This window comes from Callithrix jacchus, chromosome 10, assembly GCF_049354715.1.
Source record: "Callithrix jacchus isolate 240 chromosome 10, calJac240_pri, whole genome shotgun sequence".
Taxonomy (NCBI): domain Eukaryota; kingdom Metazoa; phylum Chordata; class Mammalia; order Primates; family Cebidae; genus Callithrix; species Callithrix jacchus.
The window spans coordinates 127,788,959-127,809,736 of record NC_133511.1 but is presented as its reverse complement, the minus strand read 5'-3'; the positions used below and the strand labels follow the sequence as shown (position 1 = coordinate 127,809,736).

At 56.9% G+C, this 20,778-nt stretch overlaps 1 protein-coding gene across 28 annotated transcripts in view; it reads left to right on the top strand.

Moving 5' to 3' along the window:
- SHANK2 (SH3 and multiple ankyrin repeat domains 2) overlaps positions 1-20,778 on the top strand; it is a 720,394-nt gene that overhangs the window by 335,377 nt on the left and 364,239 nt on the right. For 23 of the 28 annotated variants that reach the window (XM_078341738.1, XM_078341739.1, XM_078341735.1 and 20 more), the window contains one exon: positions 16,731-17,049. In XM_078341738.1, the coding sequence (XP_078197864.1) occupies positions 16,731-17,049 (319 nt within the window). Of the gene's footprint in view, positions 1-10,156; positions 10,627-16,730; positions 17,050-20,778 lie in introns of those variants that run through there. The other 5 variants (XM_078341744.1, XM_078341743.1, XM_078341742.1 and 2 more) reach the window with 1 other exon arrangement.

The following is a 20,778-nucleotide window of genomic DNA, read 5'->3' as shown; positions in this document are numbered from 1 at the left end:
CTTTAAGTAAGTCACTCTGTGTGGGGAGCTGCTGGGCAGGCCGAGCCCTTCAGTGAGCCTCCTGGGCACTGTGCACCTGCAGTGGTTCTCTCTGCGTGGTCCTGGCATCTGCAGTCTGGTACCAAATGCCCAGGTGCTGAGGAGCCTACCAGCAGTGAGCAGAGGCTGCAGTGGAGGCAGGCAGGGCCCCACAGGCAGCATCGACCCAACAGCGTAGAGATCCAGGCCTTGCATGAAAGTCCTTTTCCTCCAGGCCTGACACTCTGTAAACACCGACTTTCACAGATGCTGGCCTTCGAGGCGACTGCTGTTATTACCCTTTCTCCACTGTGCAGGCGCAGGCTCGGACAGGCACAGCCACGTGACCAGGTCTCAAGTAGCAAGGGGGGACGTGGGCACCGTCCTTGCCCCCGGCCTCGCCCAAGCTTTCCCTCTGTGCCCAGCAGCAGCTGTATGGACCTGGGCTGAGAATCAGGGCCAAGGGGCCATGCTGCCTCTCAGTGTGTGGCCCCTCAGACAGTGGAAGCAGCGGGCTTGTTCCCTGAGGGACTGAGAGCCGGGCCTTCCCTGCCCACCGTGGGCGAGCAGGCTGTGCTAAGGGTGTCTGTGGCCACCCGAAATGGAGCGACTCTCCTGACTATATTTTGGGAGCCCCTCTTGCGCCTTGGTGGGCCTTCCTGTAGGGGAGGGGAGGTGGTGGGAAGACCCCCCCAGAGTGGCCTGAGACAGGAGAGCTGCTGCCCTGCTCTGAGTGCCCACTCCCCTGGCCTCCACTGAGGTCCAAGAGGGAGCCCACTCTGTCCCTAGATCTCCAGCCTTCTCCTTCCTGAGTTTCTCTAGCCTGTGGGATTCTCAGAGACTTCATGAGACCTCAGCAGGATGAGGACTGGTCACCCCACTCTACAGCTGAGAAACTGAGTCCCAGAGCCCTGCCTTGAGTCAAAGACTGACCCAGGACTCATATCTTCCACCACCAAGCTCAGATTTCACTCTTTTCTAAGAAGCTGGAACAAAGGACCCCATCAAGTCCTGTGGAAAGAGGGTGGCTCACCCCAAGAGGGGTCCCCCAGCTCAGCTCTGGTTCCTCCCAGGGCTTGTGGTGCAAGATCATCCCTGCCCCCACCGGGCCTCCAGCTCCCAGCCCCCAGCCCTAGGCCACCAGCCCCCGGCCCCCGGCCCCAGACCCCCGCCCCCTGCCACCAGCCCCCAGACCCCCGCCCCCACCCCCAGGTGATCTTTCTTGGCGTCCTTTGCTACATCCAACATCTATCTTTCCTTCCTTCCTTCCTTCCTTCCTTCCTTCCTTCCTTCCTTCCTTCCTTCCTTCCTTCCTTCCTTCCTTCTTCCTTCTTTCTTCTTTCTTCTTTCTTCTTTCTTTCTCTCTCTCTCTCTCTCTCTCTCTCTCTCTCTTTCTCTCTTTCTTTCTTTCTTTCCTTTCTAGTCATGGCGCTCAGGGTTTTGCCCAGGGTTGAAGTTGGAGGTAACGCTCGAAGCCGGCCCTTGTACCTTCCTCATGTTGGAGCTCCTTCCTGGCACTGGCTCCAGGAGGGCCTGGGTCTGAGTTACACAGGAGTAGTGTCTTGGGGCGGGGGGGGCACCCTGTCCTGGCCTGGGTCAGGATGTCAGGACCCTGTCTCTTGTGGCCTGCTTGCCTTCGACCGCCTGCAGCCCCCTGAGCTGCCCGGAGAGACCGAGAGCGCCCGTCAGGACCTCCCTCGGAACAAGCTGTTGTTATCATCGCTGTGATGAGCCATCAGCAGTGATAAACCAACTTGAGGCATGGTCATGGCGGCAGCTCCGGAGCTGACCTCTGTCAAGTGCTGACTGTGAGCCGCCTGCATCTGGGCTCCGGGTTGTCATTCCTGCCTGAGTGGCCCATGTCCTTGAGAACTGGCGGAACACGTCTCAGCACATGAGTCTGAGAAGGAGGCTGAGTCTGGGAGGCCCAGGCGTCCACAGTCACTCCGCTTTCAGAGGGCCAGTACAGGGGTGGCTCACACTGCCCACCCCTTGGCTCCACCGCTGTTCCCCAGTCAGGGTGGCAGGTCCCGCACACAGTAGCATCCTGTTCGATGGCGCTGTGGCTGTGCAGGAGCCCGTGGCCAAGGTGGGAGCTGTGTGGGGGGAGGGCAGAGGAGGCCACGTCTGGAGGCTGCCGTTCTTCTAGAAGATACATTCTTGGGAAACCCTCACCTCTCTTTGTGGTCAGACCCACTTTCACCCTCCAGAGCTTCTCCCCACTGTCCCCCAAAATAACCTCATGTTCTTGGCCCTAAAGTCCAATTCAGGGTCAGGAAACTGGAGTGTCTCTTCCTGGAGTTCCGCCCCCAGCCGGGGAGAGACACCCTGCGGGAGGTTCCCATGCCCAATCCTCCCTGCCCTCACCCTGATTTTCCACGGGCCTCCGTCGATCCCGCAGGAGCAGAGCTTCCCTCAATGACTCCGAACATTACAAACTCCAGACTCCTACCTCTTTGTGCAAAGATAACCCCGCATTATTGCTGAGATGCCTTTTTATATCTTGCGTTATTTATAAAAGCATGATTCATTTAACAATTATTGTGAGATGGAGAAATGTTGCCTACTAATATTTAAATTGCAGTTATCTAAAGCTACGAGGGAAAGAACAGGAGCTGCTATTTCGGATCCGGTGGGGGAAGGGCAGGAAGAATCCTGCTCGAGCTCGTACCTGGCCGCTCCTGCCGCCCCTGCTCCTGGCTTGGCCCCCAGGGGCCGAGGCTCTTGCACACATACTTTCTCAGCACTGAGCCTTTGATTCTGCAAGCTATAGTAGAGCTCAGGACTGGTGGGCCACTGAGACCCTCTAGAGTTTCATTTCTTTCAGCTACTCATGGATCTCCAGTCTGACCTGAGTTAGAGCCGCCTCCTGTGCGTTTATTTGTGTTAAGGTGCAGACAGGCTCAGGTGCTCCCCTGCGCCTCCCTCTGACATATGGGGTGGGGCCTTAGTAAATCTCTGGGATAGTGCGGCACCCCCGGCCCCCACCCCCGGGTGATCTTTCTTGGAGTCCTTTGCTACATCCAGCATTTTCCTTTCTTCCCTTCTGGTTTGGTTGTCATGGCACTCAGTGTTTTGCTCAGGGTTTAAGTTGGAGGTAACGCTCGAAGCCGGCCCTTGTACCTTCCTCATCTTGGAGCTCCTTCCTGGCACTGGCTCCAGGAGGGCCTGGGTCTGAGTTACACAGGAGCAGTGTCTTGGGGGGGCCACCCTGTCCTGGTCAGGGTCAGGACCCTGTCTCTAGTGGCCCTTCCACCGCCTGCAGCCACCTGAGCTGCCCGCAGAGGCTGTCAGGACCTCCGTCGTCAACAAGCGATTGTCATAATCGCTGTGATGAACAACCGGCAATAATAAACCAACTTCATCCGTGGTCATGGCGGCAGCTCCGGAGCTAACCTCTGCTGAGTGCTGACTGTGCATAAGTCCTGTGCCCAGTAAGCACTTAGCTCCCCAACCAGCTCCTTGGAGTGGCCGCCATCGCTGAGCTTGCTTTACAATTGGTGATCCAGAGTCCAGGGACATTTTGTGACTTGTGGACTGTCACCTCGTGGGATTTGAACCCAGAAAGTCGAGTTGCAGACGTTGCAGAGATGCTCTCAGGGTCCCCGGACCAGAGACCTCCCTGAGAGATGTTGTGTGCCCTGCTCTCTTGCCGGCGACCCGGCCTCATGGTCTCTACCAGACAGGGTCTGGGTCACAGCAGTAGAGTCCGCTCTGGCTTGTGGATGCGGGACAGGGAAGACTCTGACAGATATCAGGCTGTCACTGTGCTCCAAGAGGGCCAGGCAGCCGGGCCTGGGAACTGCAGCTGCCGGCGTCCAGCCGCAGGTGGGCTTGTGGAGCACATGGTGCCGTGGACAGTCAGAGGCGCTGGCAGGAGCTTGACCCTGTGCTGGAGCCGGTGCCACACCTGCCGGCCTCTGTGAGTTGCTCTTCCTCAGCACTTCTCTGGCTGTCCAGGTGTCTGATCGGCTCAAACTCGAACCTCAAAAGCCAGGAAGCTGAGGGATGAGCCCTGGCTGTTTCCAGGCAGGATGTGGGGTGCAGGGAACTCCAAATGCAGTGAGGATGCTGAGGACACCAGCCTGGACACACCTGCTTGTGGGGCAAGGCGAGGTTGGCCCACGAAGCCTGTCAGGGTCTGGGCAGCTGCTAGCATGGATGTGGCTCAGCACAAGCCTCCCTTGGCCTCCACTGGGTGCCTGCAAGGTCCTGGGCAAAAGTGGGGGCAGGGGGCAGAGAAGGAAGATGGCTTCTGGCCTCAGGTGAGCAGCACAACTAGAGACCAGCCTGGTGAACCTAGTAAAGTGCTTTGGGACACTCAGAAAATAAGGTAGAACTCACCCACTCTGTTCACTCACTCATTCACTCACTCACTCACTCACTCACTCACTCATCTCCAAAGCACAAGGTGACACTCCCAGTGTGCAGCTCAGTGAGGCTGAGCACAGAACCTGCCTTCGAGGAGCTGCAAGTCTCCAGCTCCACAGCATGCCCCGAGGGCTGCCGCCTGCCACAGGAGCCCTGAGGAGGGGTCTGTCTGCTGCCTGGATCAGTCAGGGGGACTTCCTGGAGGAGGTAGCACCCAGAAAGATCATGTGACTACACTGTGACCAACAGACCAGAACTCGTTTATTACAGAGTTGGGCAGAGCAGGGGAATTGCCTTGCTGTCTGCTTAACAGATTTTTAAAAATTCAGTATATTATTCAGTGGTCACTGACACTGCCTCCAGGTACCACCGTTACAAATATTAGCTTACTTTATCCTTACGACTCTCCTGTGATGCAGCACCATTAATAGCCCCACTAAGCAGACTAGGAAACAGAGACACAGAGAGATGATGGACTTTTCCCGGGTTACAGAGCTGGGACTTGCCCCCGACGGTGTCCCCACGGTGTTGCGTGCACCAAGCCTCTCCCCTGCGCGCTTCAAACATGAGCTTGAAGTTCCACCCTGCGGACTGAGTTGTGCTAGTCCCGCTTTACAGAAGGGGAAACTGAGGGTTGGGGGTGTCCAACCAGCCCATGGCTGCAGGGGGCATGAGACAGAGTCAGCACTAAAACCTGCATCTTGGCTCCCATGTCTGGGTCTGGTTCCAGACCGCATGAGCACTGAAGCCACAGCAAGCAGAGGCAATCGCCCAATCAGTACTGAACAGGGGACGTTTCTGAGATCTGTGAGTGCCTCCGAGTCTCACCAGGCGTGTTTATAACACCTGGTACGGGCCCCCTGCCAGGACTTCAGAGCACCTTGAAATGTTCTGATGTGCAAAGAGCTTTTTTTTATGCAAGAAGTGAAATTATTTTCAGCCCGTTGTCAGGCAGTTGTCAAAAGACATGGCAAATAAAGGGATTAGTGAGTCTGAGGGTTTTGGGGGGTGGTGCCGTGTGCGGGGTGAGTCTGTGGGGTGCTCGTGGGCAGGGGCTGCAGGGAGGGAGGGAAGGAGGCATGGGGCTTTGGATGTCACTGCCTCATGAAGCACCGAGGGCCGGGCGCTGGGGCTGGGCTGAGTGCAGCTGAGCTGCTGTCTGAAGGGCCAGTGGGAGGAGGAGAGTTTGGAGTTCATTTGGGGGTGACCCTTTTCCTTCCTGGAAACTCTCTGACTTCAGAGCCTCCCTCTCCTCTTTTCTCCTGGTTTTTCATCTGTCCGTGGACAACGAACAGAGTCAGGGTGGTCACCTGCGCTTCGGTGCGGGTGGACGTGCAGACAGGCAGGCAGGTAGACAGGCAGGCAGGTAGACAGGTAGACAGGTAGACAGGTAGACAGGCAGGCAGGTAGACAGGTAGACAGGTAGACAGGTAGACAGGTTCGCCGCCAGCCACTCACGTGACTCTCCCTATTGCCCGCCTGCCCCTGACCAGCTCACAGCTGGAATCCTTCAGCTCCAATCTCTCCCTCTTCCTGAATGAAATCCATCTGAAATAAAACCTCATCTCCATTCAGTAGGAACGTGGCCACCACCAGCCTCCAGGGTTGTTTTAGGCCCTCCATGCAGGACCCGTATAGGAACAGAGGGTCTAAAGGCGGAGGGAAGGGAGGGCTCAGCCATCCTGTGGGCATTTGGGCTCCAAGGCGTGGAAGCCTGTGTGGGTGCGGCAGGGATGTCGGACCCTTCCTGGGCCCTGGGCGGCTTAGCACCTGGCCCCTCTGAACCTCATCCGTCTCAGCTGACAGCCTTGCCCCTGGTCTCAGGAACCCAGGATTGCAGTTCAATGGGGACATTCCCAAAGCCTGAGGCTTTTCTCAGAGAAAAAGATCTCTGGAAGCCTCAGGGGAAAATGGGTTTTTAAGTTTCATCTTTTATCTTTGTCTTAATTTTCATGTCAACCAGCAGCTCTCGGTCGCCCTCGGAATCCTTGCTTTAGGGATGAGAATGGTGCTAGCTAATTCCTGGAATTCCCCAGGAGGCTCTGCACCTGCCTCTGCCTCTGCTGCCCAGTGTCTCCAAGGTCACCTGGCTGGTGGCAGGTTTCTGGGTCTCTGTGGCTTGGAGGGTGACGGGCCAGGCCTGTGTGCAGATGGGAGGAGGGTGCAAACCATCTACCCCCAGGCTCAGGGTGAGCGCATCTCCCGCGATAACCCCAAGTGTGGAGTCCTATGAGTGCCCAGACCTCAAACACTCAGACCCAACATTTGTCCACGAACTTCCCTCCCAGCCAGGCAGGCAGGGCAGGCTTCAGGCCACCGACATGCTTGTAAAACGAGGGGCAGAATGAATGCTGATGTTCCCATGGCCACCTCTCAGAGCTGAAAGATAAATATTCCCCCCGGAAAAGCAGGGATGGGGACACCCAATGAAGAACGCCGTGGAGGGCGCACATGGGTTTGTCAGGGCAGAGTCTCCGCCTTCAGTGCCATGACCTCCACAGCAAATGACTAAGTGGTCTGCACCTATTAGGGAGGAAGGAGGCCAGCGGTGGGTGTGGGGAAGGAGGCTCATATAGGCAGGTGCTGCTGCCCGCAGCTGGTGGTGAGACTCCCTGCATGGAGAAAGCGAGCCCCCTCCCTGGAAGTATCCACGGAGAGCCTACCGCATGGCTGGGAGGGTGGTATCAAGAATGGCCCAGCTCCCTGGGCAGGACTTCTGTGGGGTCGACCAGAAGACCCCATGTGGCAGAGCCTGGCCCAGGGCGGGCACTCAGCAGCCCCCGCCACCCCTGGTCTTTGTGAATGCTTTGCTCCGCCTCCTCCGAGCGTGGGTGGGAAAGTTGTCTGCTTATTAAAAGAATTGAAGGTGTCTGTAAAAGGGATCCTTTAGCCTGGGGATGTTCCCTGGGCTCTTCGCTGGTGTCCAGAGCCTCGTCGCGCCCTGCCCCTGCACAGCCTGAGAAGCAGGCCTGGGTCTTCGGATCTTGCTGTCTTCTGCACATGCCCCCAAACCAGTTGGGACATGGGGTGGATGGATGGGGGTGGATGGGGAAGAGGGACCCCTGGGAGGGAAGCCAGCCATGTTCCTGGTGTCAGGGTCTTGTCTTGGGAAGGCTTCTTCCCTTCTCCCTGAGCAGCCCAGGGTTCTTGAAACCCCCAACTGGGTCCTACTTATGAGCAAATGCACCTCCAGGACCAGCTGCTGCACACACAGCTGGGGGCGGTCGCTGAGGGTCCTGTCTGGAGCAGCTGTGAGCGCTGCTGCATGGCTCCCGTCCACAGGTTCTACGTTCTGCTCTGGTTCAGTTGGGGCAGGGCCTCTTCAGGGCCGTTCAGCCTTGCTCAAAGTGTCCAAGGTGGTGCATGTCCCATGGGACACACGAACTATTTCTTAGTGCGAATCTTAGAAATGGCTTTGAGTCAGTTTTATGAGTTGGCAACGCGTGGTAGGGTGAGAATGTCACCCAGGGCAGAGTTTTGACGTGGCTGATGAGTCTTCTGACGTATCTGACAGAGGTGGCCCCTGTGAGGGGAAGAAGCTCTATCTTGTACCCTGCCTGTCCCACCAGTCAGAACAGCTGCAGGATTGTCTCACAGCCCCAGGGAAGTGGCTTCTTCCCCACACTCTCCACCCAAGGTCATCTGTGGCCAGCAAGGCAGCCAAAGATGGCGGGACACCACTGGCCTCAGGCCAAGGGCCATCCTGACTGGGCCAGCCCAGAAATGTGCAGGCTCTGCCCGCACCGCTGCTGGCCTCCAAGGCAGCAGCATGGGAGCAGCGATTGGCTCAGAAACTTGGCTCAGGATGAGGCTCTGTGCTTTTGGGAGGGAATCGATCACTGACAGATGGAGGGGGTGTTGAGCGTCACTGAGTCTCCCCGAGAGTTCCTTGAGCCTTGGTGAGTTCTCTGGGCTCACGTGGCTGAACACACGACCAGCCGGGTCCCCCAGCCTGGAGGAGCTCCCTCTACACACCAATACGAACACGGTGGCATCCCCGTCCCAGCCTCCTGGCGCTCGCCAGCCAGGGCAGGCAGCCAGGCCGGCACACGGCAGTGAACTAGACACTCACCATCTGGAAAGCTTCTGGCTCCCCTGGCTGGTCCACCCGGAGGACACATCGTCAGGCCCCCAAAAGGGGGGAGGCTTTGTGCATCTCAGGAGGGTTCTTCTGGAAGCCTTGAAGCCTTGCTCAGAGTGTCCAAGGAGGTGCACGAACCCCGTGGGACACACTGGTGGCTCTGGCCTCAGAACTGTTTGCTTGTGCGAGTCTTAGAAATGGCTTTGACTCGGTTTTACAAGTTGGCGACGCACGATGGGGTGAGAATGTCACCCGGGGCAGAGTTTTGATACGGCTGATGAGTTGTGTGAGTTAAATAAGAGATGAGGTTTATTGTTATTTCTGGGTTTTTGTGGGGTTTTTTGTTCGTTTTTAGAGGCGGAGTCTTGCTCTGCCCCCAGGCTGGTGTGCAGTGGTGCGATCATAACTCACCCAGCCTTGAAATCCTAGGCTCAGCTCAGCCTCCTGCCTCAGCCTCCTGAGTAGCTGGGGCCACAGGCTCATGACCACACCCGGCTGATATTTTTAAATTACTTTTCATGGAAACGGAGTCTCACTCTGTTGCCCAGGCTGGTCTCAAATTCCTGGGCTCAAGCAATTCACCCGCCTCTGCCTCCCGAAGCGCTGGGATTACAGGCGTGAGCCCCTGAGCCGGGCCGAGAGGTGCTGTTTTAGTGCCCAGCCGATACAGGCACACATTCGGTGATTCTGTGGGGGTCTCACTCTCCCTAAACCCAGAGGCCCTCACCGAGGCTGCCGCCATCCTGTCCGGGTGCACCTGCAGGGAAAGGCTCCTAGGAGCCCCCAGCCTTGTCCCCCTCATGCCACCATTTCTGTTTGCACAAAGTGTGTCAACCACATGGAATTAACCCTCAGTGCTCTGGTTGCTTTTTCCTTGTCTCGTCTTTCTCCGGTTTTGGGGTGTGTGTGTTTCCTCATCTTGTCTCATCTTTTCTGGTTTTGGGGTGTGTGTGTGTGTGTGTGTCTGTGTGTTTCTTAAATTTCTTAAGCAGTTCTCTTAGCAACCAGGAAAGAAAAACCGCAGCACAATAAATTACAGCCCAGCAGAGGTTTTGGGCAACAGAGCCCTGCCCTGGCTGCTCCAGGTAGCTTCAGGAAGCTCGTCCTGGCGTAGAAATAAATCACTGTCCCCCTGCCACAGGGCACCAGCATGCACACACTTCTCTGTGTGTGCTTCATAAATCGGACTTTCTCCATGTAGAATTCCCAAGGGGTAGCTTTCCTCTTTTCTCTCCCTCTGTTGGGTTGGAAATGCCTAAAGTGACCCTGAAGAGCTTGCTCTTTTCAGCCGTCTGGAATCGGGGCCATCCTTGGTAGGGTCTTGGTTTAATTGTCTTTTTATCTTTCTTTAAAAAAAAAAAGTGGGAGGGGGTGGAGTCCTGTTTTTTCCAGGGTAATTACCTCGATGGGGGGGAGCCAGAGAAGTCATGGGCACTTGTGTCTGATTCTTTTGAACAGAAATATAGGTCGTGCTCAGAAATTGCAGAATGATGGCCGTGTCTGCCCAGGGAACGTGGGTCTGCTGTGAGGCTGATCTGGTGCTTGGATGCTTCCCTCCCCCGACTGTCTTTCCACATCTGCTAGCTGACAAACAAACTTGGCTTTTTCTTTAAAAAAAAATTTTTTTTTTAAAAAAAATAGAAAAGCACAGTGCTTTATATTTAGGCACGGGCTCACGGAGCGCCCAGAACCAGCCCGAGTTTCCTTGGATAACTGGGGCTCAAGCTCACTCATGCCTCCCGGCGTCTCCCGGCTGCCAGCTCGAGGACGCCTGATCCGCGTTAACCCTCAGCAGTGCCTTTTCCTCAATGTCCTGAGCACAAAAGCAGAGTAGCCCGGCTCACATGACGCGCGCCGCGAGAGGTAGCCGGGTTTGAGAGCAGCCCGTCTACGTGCAGTTGCTTCCCAGCTGACAGGCAGAATATGGGGTGGGCTTTGTCACCAGCACGCTGGGTCTGGCATACCCAGCTATGCTCGGAAGTGCACCGTGCCCAGACGCCCGCCACCTCTCCCCGGGTCCCAGCGGCTCTAGCACCCAGGGGCCGGGCTGCGCGCCTGTCCTTCCTCCCATCCAGGAAGGTTATATAATGAGCGGACCGCTGCCAAAGTCAGAGGGAAAATGAAGTCTTTGTTAAATGCCTTCACCAAGAAGGAAGGTAAGGAAAAAGCTGTCGGGAGCCGGGTGCATGGGAATTAGCAGCTGCTGGCTGATTCTTGGGGTGGGGGAGAGGGGGACGCCAGTTCCTCCTAAAATTGCTGGTTGTTAATCCCTGGCGTGTCAGGGGATGATGACTTGGGTTAGGGACACGGTTTGGTCTGAGTTGGTCTTGAATACAGCACAGTGGAAGGTCTCGCCTTATTGTGTGCTGCCCCTGAGCCTCCAGCCCTTGTGGGGCTGCATTCCGGAACGGCCATCCGCAGGGACGGTGCCACGGAGCGTGTTAGGAACTAAGTCCTAGGGAAGACGAAGGAAGTTTTGCCTGGAGTCCTCGGTGACCAGAGGGCTGACAGACACTGGCCGAGGCAGGTCGGGGCACATGGCTGTCCGCACCGAATGGGCGGCTGCCTCCCGAGCCGCTCCCGGCTCTCCGGTCCCTGGGTTTTTAGTTGCAGGGAGTGGATGGGAAGGGAGCGTGGCCAACTTTAAAAGTGAACTCGCTCTTTGTCATACCTTGTGTGATTTTTATTGTGGGGAAAAAAAATGTATAAATAAATGCATGTAAGCCAGCTAAGAAAATATCCACCTACTTAGTGTGCAGATTGCCTGAAAGCAGGAAGCACTTGGGTGGAATATCAATCATTTTTCAGACAAAAAACAGTCATTTTTAACCCTTTTCACACAAAAAAGATCATCATTTCCATGGATGGCTCCAGTTAGAGTTTCGTCAGAGAGCTCTCGTTTTAGGGAATCAGATATCATAGGAAGACATGGCTTGGAGGAAACGAGGACACTTTCCAGCCCCGGCTCATTGTAAAATAAACCCTGAAGGAAATTCAGTGCTGAGGAAACTGATTTAATATGAATCTTGCTAATTAAGCGAGGTAATTTTCATTAAAATATTCGTGTTGATGTCACCGGTGTGATTTCCTTTGAGTGACTTGCCTGGTCTGCAGAGTAAAATGTATTTGAAAATGTCCCAGCTCTTCCTCCTTCATCCCCCCAGGGTGTGAATTCTTCCCCTCCCTAAGTCCCGACTCTTCTGACAGATTCTTAGGAGTTTGTATAAATAACAGCCTTTGTCTGTGCCCATTTTCTGACATTTTTCACCAAAATTCACCTTCTGGGACTTCAATTTTTGTAATCCATGAACAGCATGAAAATTTCAGTTGGGGGTTTTGGTGTTAGGTTAATTCTGTGTCTGTTCTGTTCTTTTAGAGACTTTTCTTTCCTAATGAGTTTGTCTTAGCAACTGGCAGGAGCCCCCCAAATGCCATCGCTTGCTGTGAAGGGTGAACATACCTTCCCCAGTTACAAGGGTCAGAAAAAGAGACCTGGCCGCGCTGTCGGGGTGGGGAGGCTGGGCATGAGGCAGTCAATTGTGGGAGGCAGCCTTTCCGTGCGTGGCTGCGGCCCTGTGATGTCTCCTCCACGTGGGTAGGGAGAGTCCTGGCCTCTCCTGGGGTGCCCCAGGAAGCCGGGGGCTCCGAGGCTTTCTGCTGGCTGTGTCTATTTGAGATTCTGGCTCCCACACCAGTGCAGTCTTCCAACCCATAATCTCTGTAAATGAAAGATAATCGCTCTCTGAGACTGTGGGCTCATCAGCCCTTTGCAAGGTCTTTTAATCCACCCGCCCAGCCCCCTCCAATGTCAGGCAGTTCCTGGATCACCCGGAAGCCCTCTGGGCCGGTCACGTCTTCCTAAGCCTCCATGTGAACACTCAGTGCTCCACAAGTTTTTTTTTTTTAGTCTCTGCCTGCCCAAAGGGAGGGGTTCCAACCTGATTTTCCCTCATGACCAGCAAAACACAGATTCAGGGACCTGTCCTGGTCATGAGGTTTTTCTCATGGGTGGTGGCTGTGGATCCCAGGTCAAGCCCCTCGAGGGGCTCTGGAGGGAGAGGGGTCCACGGAGGGTGCTGTCAGCCATTCCCATCCCTCGCCTCTCCCCGGCCAGCCTGGGTGGCGTCCATGGATCCATTTGCTTTGAGAAATGAGGAGTGGGATGGAAGTCCCGGCCGAGGAGCCCCGGCTGCTTAGTGGGGTCTTCACCGGCAGAAAGGCTTCACAGAGGAGCCAGGTAGGAGCAGGTGTGAGACCGCGAGCTCCCCAGTGTACCACCTCCACGTTCTTACCAACAGCAGGCACTGAAGTCCAACTCTGCCGAGTCTGAGTGTGGAACCTCAGGATGCTTCACGCCCCTGTGCGGCTCCCCAGGCCTGGCTATAGCTCTGTCTCCTGGGCTGCCCTGTGTACTGGGGAGGCGGGGAAGGTATGCCAGGTCACAGCTGCCTCCCATGAGCTCTGCCAGCACCACCTCGGTCCTCAGGAGCTCTGTCAATGCCACCTCTGTACCTGTGAGCTCTGCCAGTGCCACCTTTGTCCTCAGTGAAATCTAGCAGCACCACCTCTGTCCCTCATGTGCTCTGCCAGTGCCACCTCTGTCCCTCCTGAGCTCTGCTAGTGCCACCTCTTTAGTGAGCTCTGCCAGAGCCATCCCTGTGTTCATGAGCTCTGTCAGCACCACCTCAGTCCCTCATGAGCTCTGCCAGTGCCACCTCTGACCCTCATGACCACTACAGTACCACCTCTGACCCTGATGACCTCTGCCAATGCTACCTCTGACCCTCATGACCTCAGCCAACACCACCTCAGTCCCTCATGAGCTCTGTCAGCGCCACCTCGGTCCCTCATGAGCTCTGCCAGCGCCACCTCTGACCCTCATGACCTCTGCCAGTGCCACCTCTGTCCCTCATGACCTCTGCCAGCGCCACCTCTGTCCCTCATGAGCTCTGTCAACACCACCTCTGTCCCTATGACCTCTGCCACTGCCACGTCTTTCCCTCAGGAGCTCTGCCAGCACCACCTCAGTCCCTCATGAACTCTGCCAGTGCCACCTCTGTCCCCATGACCTCTGCCAGCGCCACCTCTTTCCCTCATGACCTCTGCCAGCACCACCTCAGTCCCTCATGAACTCTGCCAGCGCCATCTCTGTCCCCATGACCTCTGCCAGCGCCACCTCTGTCCCTCATGACCTCTGCCAGCACCACCTCAGTCCCTCATGAACTCTGCCAGCACCACCTCTGTCCCCATGACCTCTGCCAGCGCCACCTCTGTCCCTCATGACCTCTGCCAGTGCCACCTCTGTCCCTCATGAGCTCTGCCAGCACCACCTCTGTCCCTCAGGAGCTCTGCCAGTGCCACCTCTGTCCCCATGACCTCTGCCACTGCCACCTCTTTCCCTCATGACCTCTGCCAGAGCCACCTCTGTCCCTCATGAACTCTGCCAGCACCACCTCTGTCCCTCATGACCTCTGCCAGCGCCACCTCTGTCCCTCATGAGCTCTGCCAGCACCACCTCTGTCCCTCATGAGCTCTGCCAGCACCACCTCTGTCCCTCATGACCTCTGCCAGAGCCACCTCTGTCCCCATGACCTCTGCCAGTGCCACCTCTGTCCCTCATGACCTCTGCCAGCGCCACCTCTGTCCCTCATGAGCTCTGCCAGCGCCACCTCTGTCCCTCATGAGCTCTGCCAGCACCACCTCTGTCCCTCATGAGCTCTGCCAGTGCCACCTTTTTCCCTCAGGAGCTCTGCCAGCACCACCTCTGTCCCTCATGACCTCTGCCAGCGCCACCTCTGTCCCTCATGAGCTCTGCCAGCACCACCTCTGTCCCTCATGAGCTCTGCCAGCACCACCTCTGTCTCTCGTGAGCTCTGCCAGTGCCGCCTCTTTCCCTCAGGAGCTCTGCCAGCGCCACCTCTGTCCCTCATGACCTCTGCCAGCGCCACCTCTGTCCCTCATGAGCTCTGCCAGCACCACCTCTGTCCCTCATGAGCTCTGCCAGCACCACCTCTGTCTCTCATGAGCTCTGCCAGTGCCGCCTCTTTCCCTCAGGAGCTCTGCCAGCGCCACCTCTGTCCCTCATGAGCTCTGCCAGCGCCACCTCTGTCCCTCATGACCTCTGCCAGAGCCACCTCTGTCCCCATGACCTCTGCCACTGCCACCACTTTCCCTGATGACCTCTGCCAACACGACCTCTTTCCTTCATGACCTCTGCCAGCCACACCTCTGACCCTCATGACCTCTGCCAGTGCCACCTTTATCCCTCATGACCTCTGCCAGCGCCACCTCTGACCCTCATGAGCTCTGCCAGTGCCACCTCTTTCCCTCATGACCTCTGCCAGCACCACCTCTGACCCTCGTGAGCTCTGCCAGCACCACCTCTGACCCTCGTGAGCTCTGCCAGCACCATCTCTGTCCCCCGTGAGCTCTGCCAACATGACCTCTTTCCCTCATGTGCTCTGCCAGTGCCACCTTTGTCCCTGTGAGCTCTGCCCACGCCACTTCTATCCCTTATGAGCTCTGCCAGCACCACCTATGCCCCCTGGGAGCTTCATCACAGCCACCTGTGTCCTAAACTACTTGTGATGTTCTTCTTCTCTGAGGCATGAAGGTCGCCCCAGACCCACTTCCAGGGAGGACACGTATTTTCTCTTGCCTTGCAGTTTGTCAGATGGTAGCCCTGGTCATGTGCAATGAAAACTTTAGAGCCAAGCGTGGTTTCAGCCTAAGGGCTGAATCCTGTGGCTGATGAAAAACTGCTGCAGGCATGATCGTCCTGGGCCAGAAAGAAGCCCGTGCCTTTGGCCAGCCAGTGGTGATGGTCTCTGCTGTTTGCCCCAGAGCTTGGAGGGCTGCCTTTCAGGAGGTCCTCTGTCTTGGAAAGGACACTCGCTGTCTCAGGCTCTGGTGCTCTGGGTGACCAGGGCAGCTGGGGTACGGCTGCCACCCCTTACAGCTCTCAAGGGCTATTGCTCTCATTCTGAGCCCCTGCGCTCATTAAGTCAGGAGAGTGATGGCCTGGCCCCGTCTAGAGCTTTGTAGGATGCCAGGCAAGGGGTGCCCAGCCCCTGCCTCCTCACACGGCCCCCACTTGATGGGAGGGAGGAAGACGCCTTCTTAGTGAGCACTGAGATTGAATCATCTGGCTGGTAGATGCAGAGACTCCCTTGGTTGGCTCAGGCTGCATGGCAGAGCACCACAGACAGGTGGCTTAAACCTCAGATACCAGCCGGGTACAGTGGCTCACGCCTGGAATCTCAGCACTGTAGGAGGCTGAGGCAGGTGGATCACAAGGTCAGGAGTTCAAGACCAACTTAGCCAACATGGTGAAACCCCGTCTCTACTAAAAATAAAAAAATTAGCCGGGCATGGTGGCAGGCAACTGTAATCCCAGCTATTCGGGAGACTGAGATAGGAGAATTGCTTGAGCCTGGGAGACAGAGGCTGCAATGAGCCCAGATCACACCATTGCACTCCAGCCTGGGCAACAGGGGAAACTGTGTCTCAAAAAAAAAAAAAAAAACCAGATATTTACACCTCACAGTCCCAGGGACTGGAAGTCTGAGATCAGGGTGTCATAGGACTGGTTCCTCTTGAGACCTCTCTCGGTGGCTTGCAGATGCTGCCTTCTGTCTGTCTCCTCACGGGTCATCTCTCTGTGTGTGTCTGTGTCCTCATCACCTCTTCTTATAAGGACCCCAGTCCTATGGGATCAAGGCCCCCATTAATGCCCCTCCACCCAGATTATCTCTGTAAAGACCTTATCTGCAAATACTGGGAAATTCTGAGATATTAGGGGTTAGGATATTAACACACGAACTGGGGGGATGCAGTTCATCCCATCACAGAGGGCCAGCTTTGGCTTTAGGGAGGAGGGACGCTGTGGTAGGCAGCCTGGTGCCCTCTCTGCTTCGTGTGATGGGGTGGCCCATCCTTACACATGCCCAAGCCAGCCGGATGTCTCCCGGACCAGATGGAAGCTCGGACCCCACGTCCCTTCCATGTGAAGCACTGGCTTGAGCTCTGTGCAACAGAGATGTTCTCCGTCCCCGGCCTGTCTCTCTGCTTCCGTGTCAGGGGTGAGTTCTGGGCCTGGTGGAGTCCAGCTGGGGTCTTGGCCCGGAACTCACAGCTCCCCTCTCTTGGGCTCGCATGGGGGCTTGGACGCACGCAGCCCTGCGCCTCCCTAGGGTCCCCTCCCAGCTGACCGATACGCGGATGCAATTACCCTGCTCTCTCTCTGTTCTTCTCCCCCCAGTGCCCTTCCGAGAGGCCCCGGCGTACTCCAACCGCCGGCGGCGGCCCCCCAACACGCTGGCCGCCCCCCGGGTCCTGCTGCGCTCCAACAGTGACAACAACCTCAACGCCAGCGCTCCCGAATGGGCCGTCTGCTCCACGGGCACCTCGCACCGCAGCCTCTCACCCCAGCTGTTGCAGCAGATGCCCAGCAAGCCTGAGGGGGCCGCCAAGACCATCGGGAGCTACGTGCCTGGGCCCCGCAGCCGGTCCCCGTCGCTCAACAGGCTGGGCGGTGCAGGCGAGGATGGCAAGAGGCTGCAGCCACTCTGGCACGTCGGGTAAGGAGCGGGTGACGCCAAGTGGAGGAAGAGTGCCATGTGCTGGGGCTCCCCACTCTGTTGACTTGGGGCTGGCCTGGAGGTTGAGCAGGCAGCCCATTTTATTCCAACCCCGGTGTTGAGGAAACTTCAGTGCCTGAGTTTTGCCCACTGCCCCTGCTGACACAGTCTCCCCTGGAGCAGGGGGACTGGGCTCACCTTCCTGAGCCTCATGGAGGCCCACGATGACAGCTCAGGGCAGGTGCAGAGGCTGAGCTGAGCGTCCTGGGTGGGCTGCGGATGCAGCTGGCTTCTTAGGCCCTGTTTCCTTTCCTTGTGCACTGACTTCTGGTCCTAAAACTGAAAGGTCAAGAGGGAGAGAGGCAGGACTGCAAGCCTGGCGGATGGTGCGTGTCCTCCCAAGAGCCATGTTTGCAAGCCTGCAGACACACCTTACCCAAAGTGAGGGTGCACAGGCGAGTGGCAGGGAGAAACTCAGCCCAGAGGAGAATGCTGGGGCCGGAGAGGTGGCTCAGGACTCTGTAGTGTGGCTGCCTCCGCAGCTTCAGGGACGGTCTGCAGAAGAGCTGCCCATGGGCCACTGCGTGGGGCCAGCATGGCAGGGACACAGAGGGCACCTCCGGCAGTCTCGGAAACAGCCCCAGCTGGCAGCCACCCGTTCCGTGTTCCATTTCCTAGACAAGGACATGGGCAGCATAGGGCAGACTTTGGGACCTGCCTGTGGTCTCCTGACCAGCCCCCACGTCAGCGTCCAACTCCAGGTCTGGGTCTCTCCCCAGTCTCCTGCCTCACGAGCAGCTGGGGGAGCTGGATTTGCACTCAGAGCTCCAGCTCCCAAGCAGGTCTCAGCCTTCCTTTGCTGCCTCCCAGAATTTCCTGGCCAGGAAAGGACTTCCCCGGGGGCAACTCATTGTCAAGGCCCAGGTGCCAGGCTTGCCGTTGGTTCCAGCCGTGACAGCTGCACCTGCAGGGGCAGTGGCCGGTGCTGCGGATGCCTCCATGTTCTCCCGGGCACCTCCATGTTCTCTTGGGCGCAGCTGCCTCAGAGTTCACTGTGCTGGCGTGGCTGCAGAAGGCCTCCGTGACAAGCCCGAGGTCCCACAGCCAGAACATCGCAGGGACAGGACCTGGCACAGGCCCCTGGCTTTGGCGTCTGGTGACTTGGCACTCGCTCAGGTTTAGGCCCGGGACCTTTGCTTCCCCAGCTGTTGCTGTGTTCTTGATCGTGTCACCACTCAGCGCTGGGGCCCATGACTCTCGCCTGCATCCTGCCTGCTTCCTGTGTCCTCCCTGGCCTCAGACCGCTTAGGGTCTGGAGCCTGGCTGCAGGGAGTATTGCAGGCCTGGGTCAGGCTCTGTTGCCAACTAAGGTCAGGGATGTCAGAGGAAGACCGCTGCCACCCCTGCCTCCAGGGGCTCCACTCGGCAGGCTCCCTGTGAGTTCCAGCAGGGGTCAGTGCCTCACGTGGTCTCCAGAGGGGCTGATCACCCTGACCAAGACCAGCAGCCCAGGCTTTGGGGTCACAGCCAAGGAGGCCGGGGGGCACCGTGCCAGTGAGAGCCCACTTCTCCTGGCCCCTAGGCAGGGTCAAGTCCTGACCCTCTCGGAGCCAGCAGACCCCACGTCCTCTTAACCGCTTTGGCCTTCAGCCCTCGGATGCTTCCCACCAGAGCCAGACAAGGAGGCCCGGCTGCCTCTGGTCTAGATTCTTGCTTGGAAGGACCCCGAGGGAGGAGTCCCAGGTGCTGAGAACAGTGGGAAGCTAAATTAAAGGTCTCCCCCGAGGCAGCCAATTCCACTTCACACACTTAGCGAGACTTCTGACTACAGTTTTAAAAAGAGCATGTCCCCTTCGCCCAGTACAGAACCTAATAACATCACGGAGGCAGCGTGGCCAGGGACTAGGTGCCTGAGCTGGCTATAGAGTACTTGCTGCTTGGAAGAGAGCAAGCAGCCGGGAGCACTGCAGCCTGACCGTCCCTATTTCCCTGTTCATGTGTGGAGTGCAAATGTGTGTGCATATGTGTTTGCGTGTGCATGCCTGTGTGTGTGTGCATTTGCCTGGGTGAATGCTGATGTGTAGACATGCATGTGACTGTTAGAATCTGTGTGTGTGTGTATGTGTGTGCATTTGCCTGGGTGTATGCTGATGTGTAGACATGCATGTGATTGTTAGAATCTGTGTGTGTGTGTGTATGTGTGTGCATTTGCCTGGGTGAATGCTGATGTGTAGACATGCATGTGACTGTTAGAATCTGTGTGTGTGTGTGTATGTGTGTGCATTTGCCTGGGTGAATGCTGATGTGTAGACATGCATGTGATTGTTAGAATCTGTGTGTGTGTGTGTATGTGTGTGCATTTGCCTGGGTGAATGCTGATGTGTAGACATGCATGTGATTGTTAGAATCTGTGTGTGTGTGTGTGTGTGTGTGTGTGTGTGTGTGTGTGTGTGTGTGTTCATTACGGCGGCCAGCCTGCCTCGAATGCTGGCTGCCTGGCCTCCTGCAGACACACTCGTGGACTGTACCGTTGCGTAGCTATGTAACCTTGGACAGGTAAAACGCACTCTGCCTCATCTTTGCCAATTTTAAAACCAAGGGGCCGGCCACGGCACTTTGGGAGCCAGAGCTTTGGGAGACCAAGGCAGGCGGCTCCCTTAGGACAGAAGTTCAAAATCAGCCTGGCCAACATGGTGAAAACTCATCTCTACTAAAAATACAAAACTTAGCCAGGCATGGTGGCGGGTGCCTGTAGTCACAGCTACTCAGGAGGCTGGGGCAGGAGAATCACTTGAACCCGGGAGGTGGAGGTGGCACTGAGCTGAGATGGTGCCACTGCACTCCAGCCTGGGTGACAGAGCAAGACTCCGTCTCAAAAAAATAAATAAATAATAATAAGGGTCCCAGAAAGACCAGCTTCAGGTTTTTCTCAAGATCAGCCGGAAGCGTTCAGGGTGGCCTCCTCCCACAGCACCTTGTCCAGCCAGTGCCCATTCCACATCGGCTCTTAGAGCTCACGTCCATGTCCAACCCAAGGCCCAGAGCTTGGCCGAGACTGTCCCCTTTGTCACCCAGGACCATTGGTAGAGTGACCAACCATTCAGGTTTGCCTGTGATGCGGGACTTCCGGTGCTAAAACTGGGACAGCTGGTCCCCCTCCCTGTGAGCCGCTGCCTGTCCTGAGTCAGGGGCACTGTTCTTACCTGGTGGCCCTGACCCCAGTCCCGGCTTTCTCGGCCTTGTTTCCATCTTCTTCCCTTTTCCACCCCTTCAGCATCTACATGTCCATGCCCGTCTGTGCGGGGTTCAGCGCCCTCAATGGCAGCAATAGCTGTGCTGCAGGAGGACCCCCTGCGTGGGCGCTGATGAGCAGAGAACTCCTTCCCTTAAGACCTGTGTTCTAACTAGGACCTGCCAGTGGCACTTGCCTCCCCTCCTATGGGACAGCAGTGGTGGGCGTTTGCCTTCAAGGCGAGCAGGTGGGATGGAGAGTTGGAGGCAGGTGTGCTTCTTCTTGAGGTCCCTGGGGAGGAGGGTGGGGCCTGTGGGTGCCACCGTTGCTTTCTGTCCCTGCATAGGGCCACATGCACTCGGGGGGGTGGGTGGGGAAGAAGCATCTTCGTATGGTAAGGGGGTACAGAAGGGAGCTGGTTCATGGCACAGTGGTTGCTTATGGAGAAGCTACCCAGGCCCATGCTGGGCACAGGGACACCCAGGGGATGCCTCCCG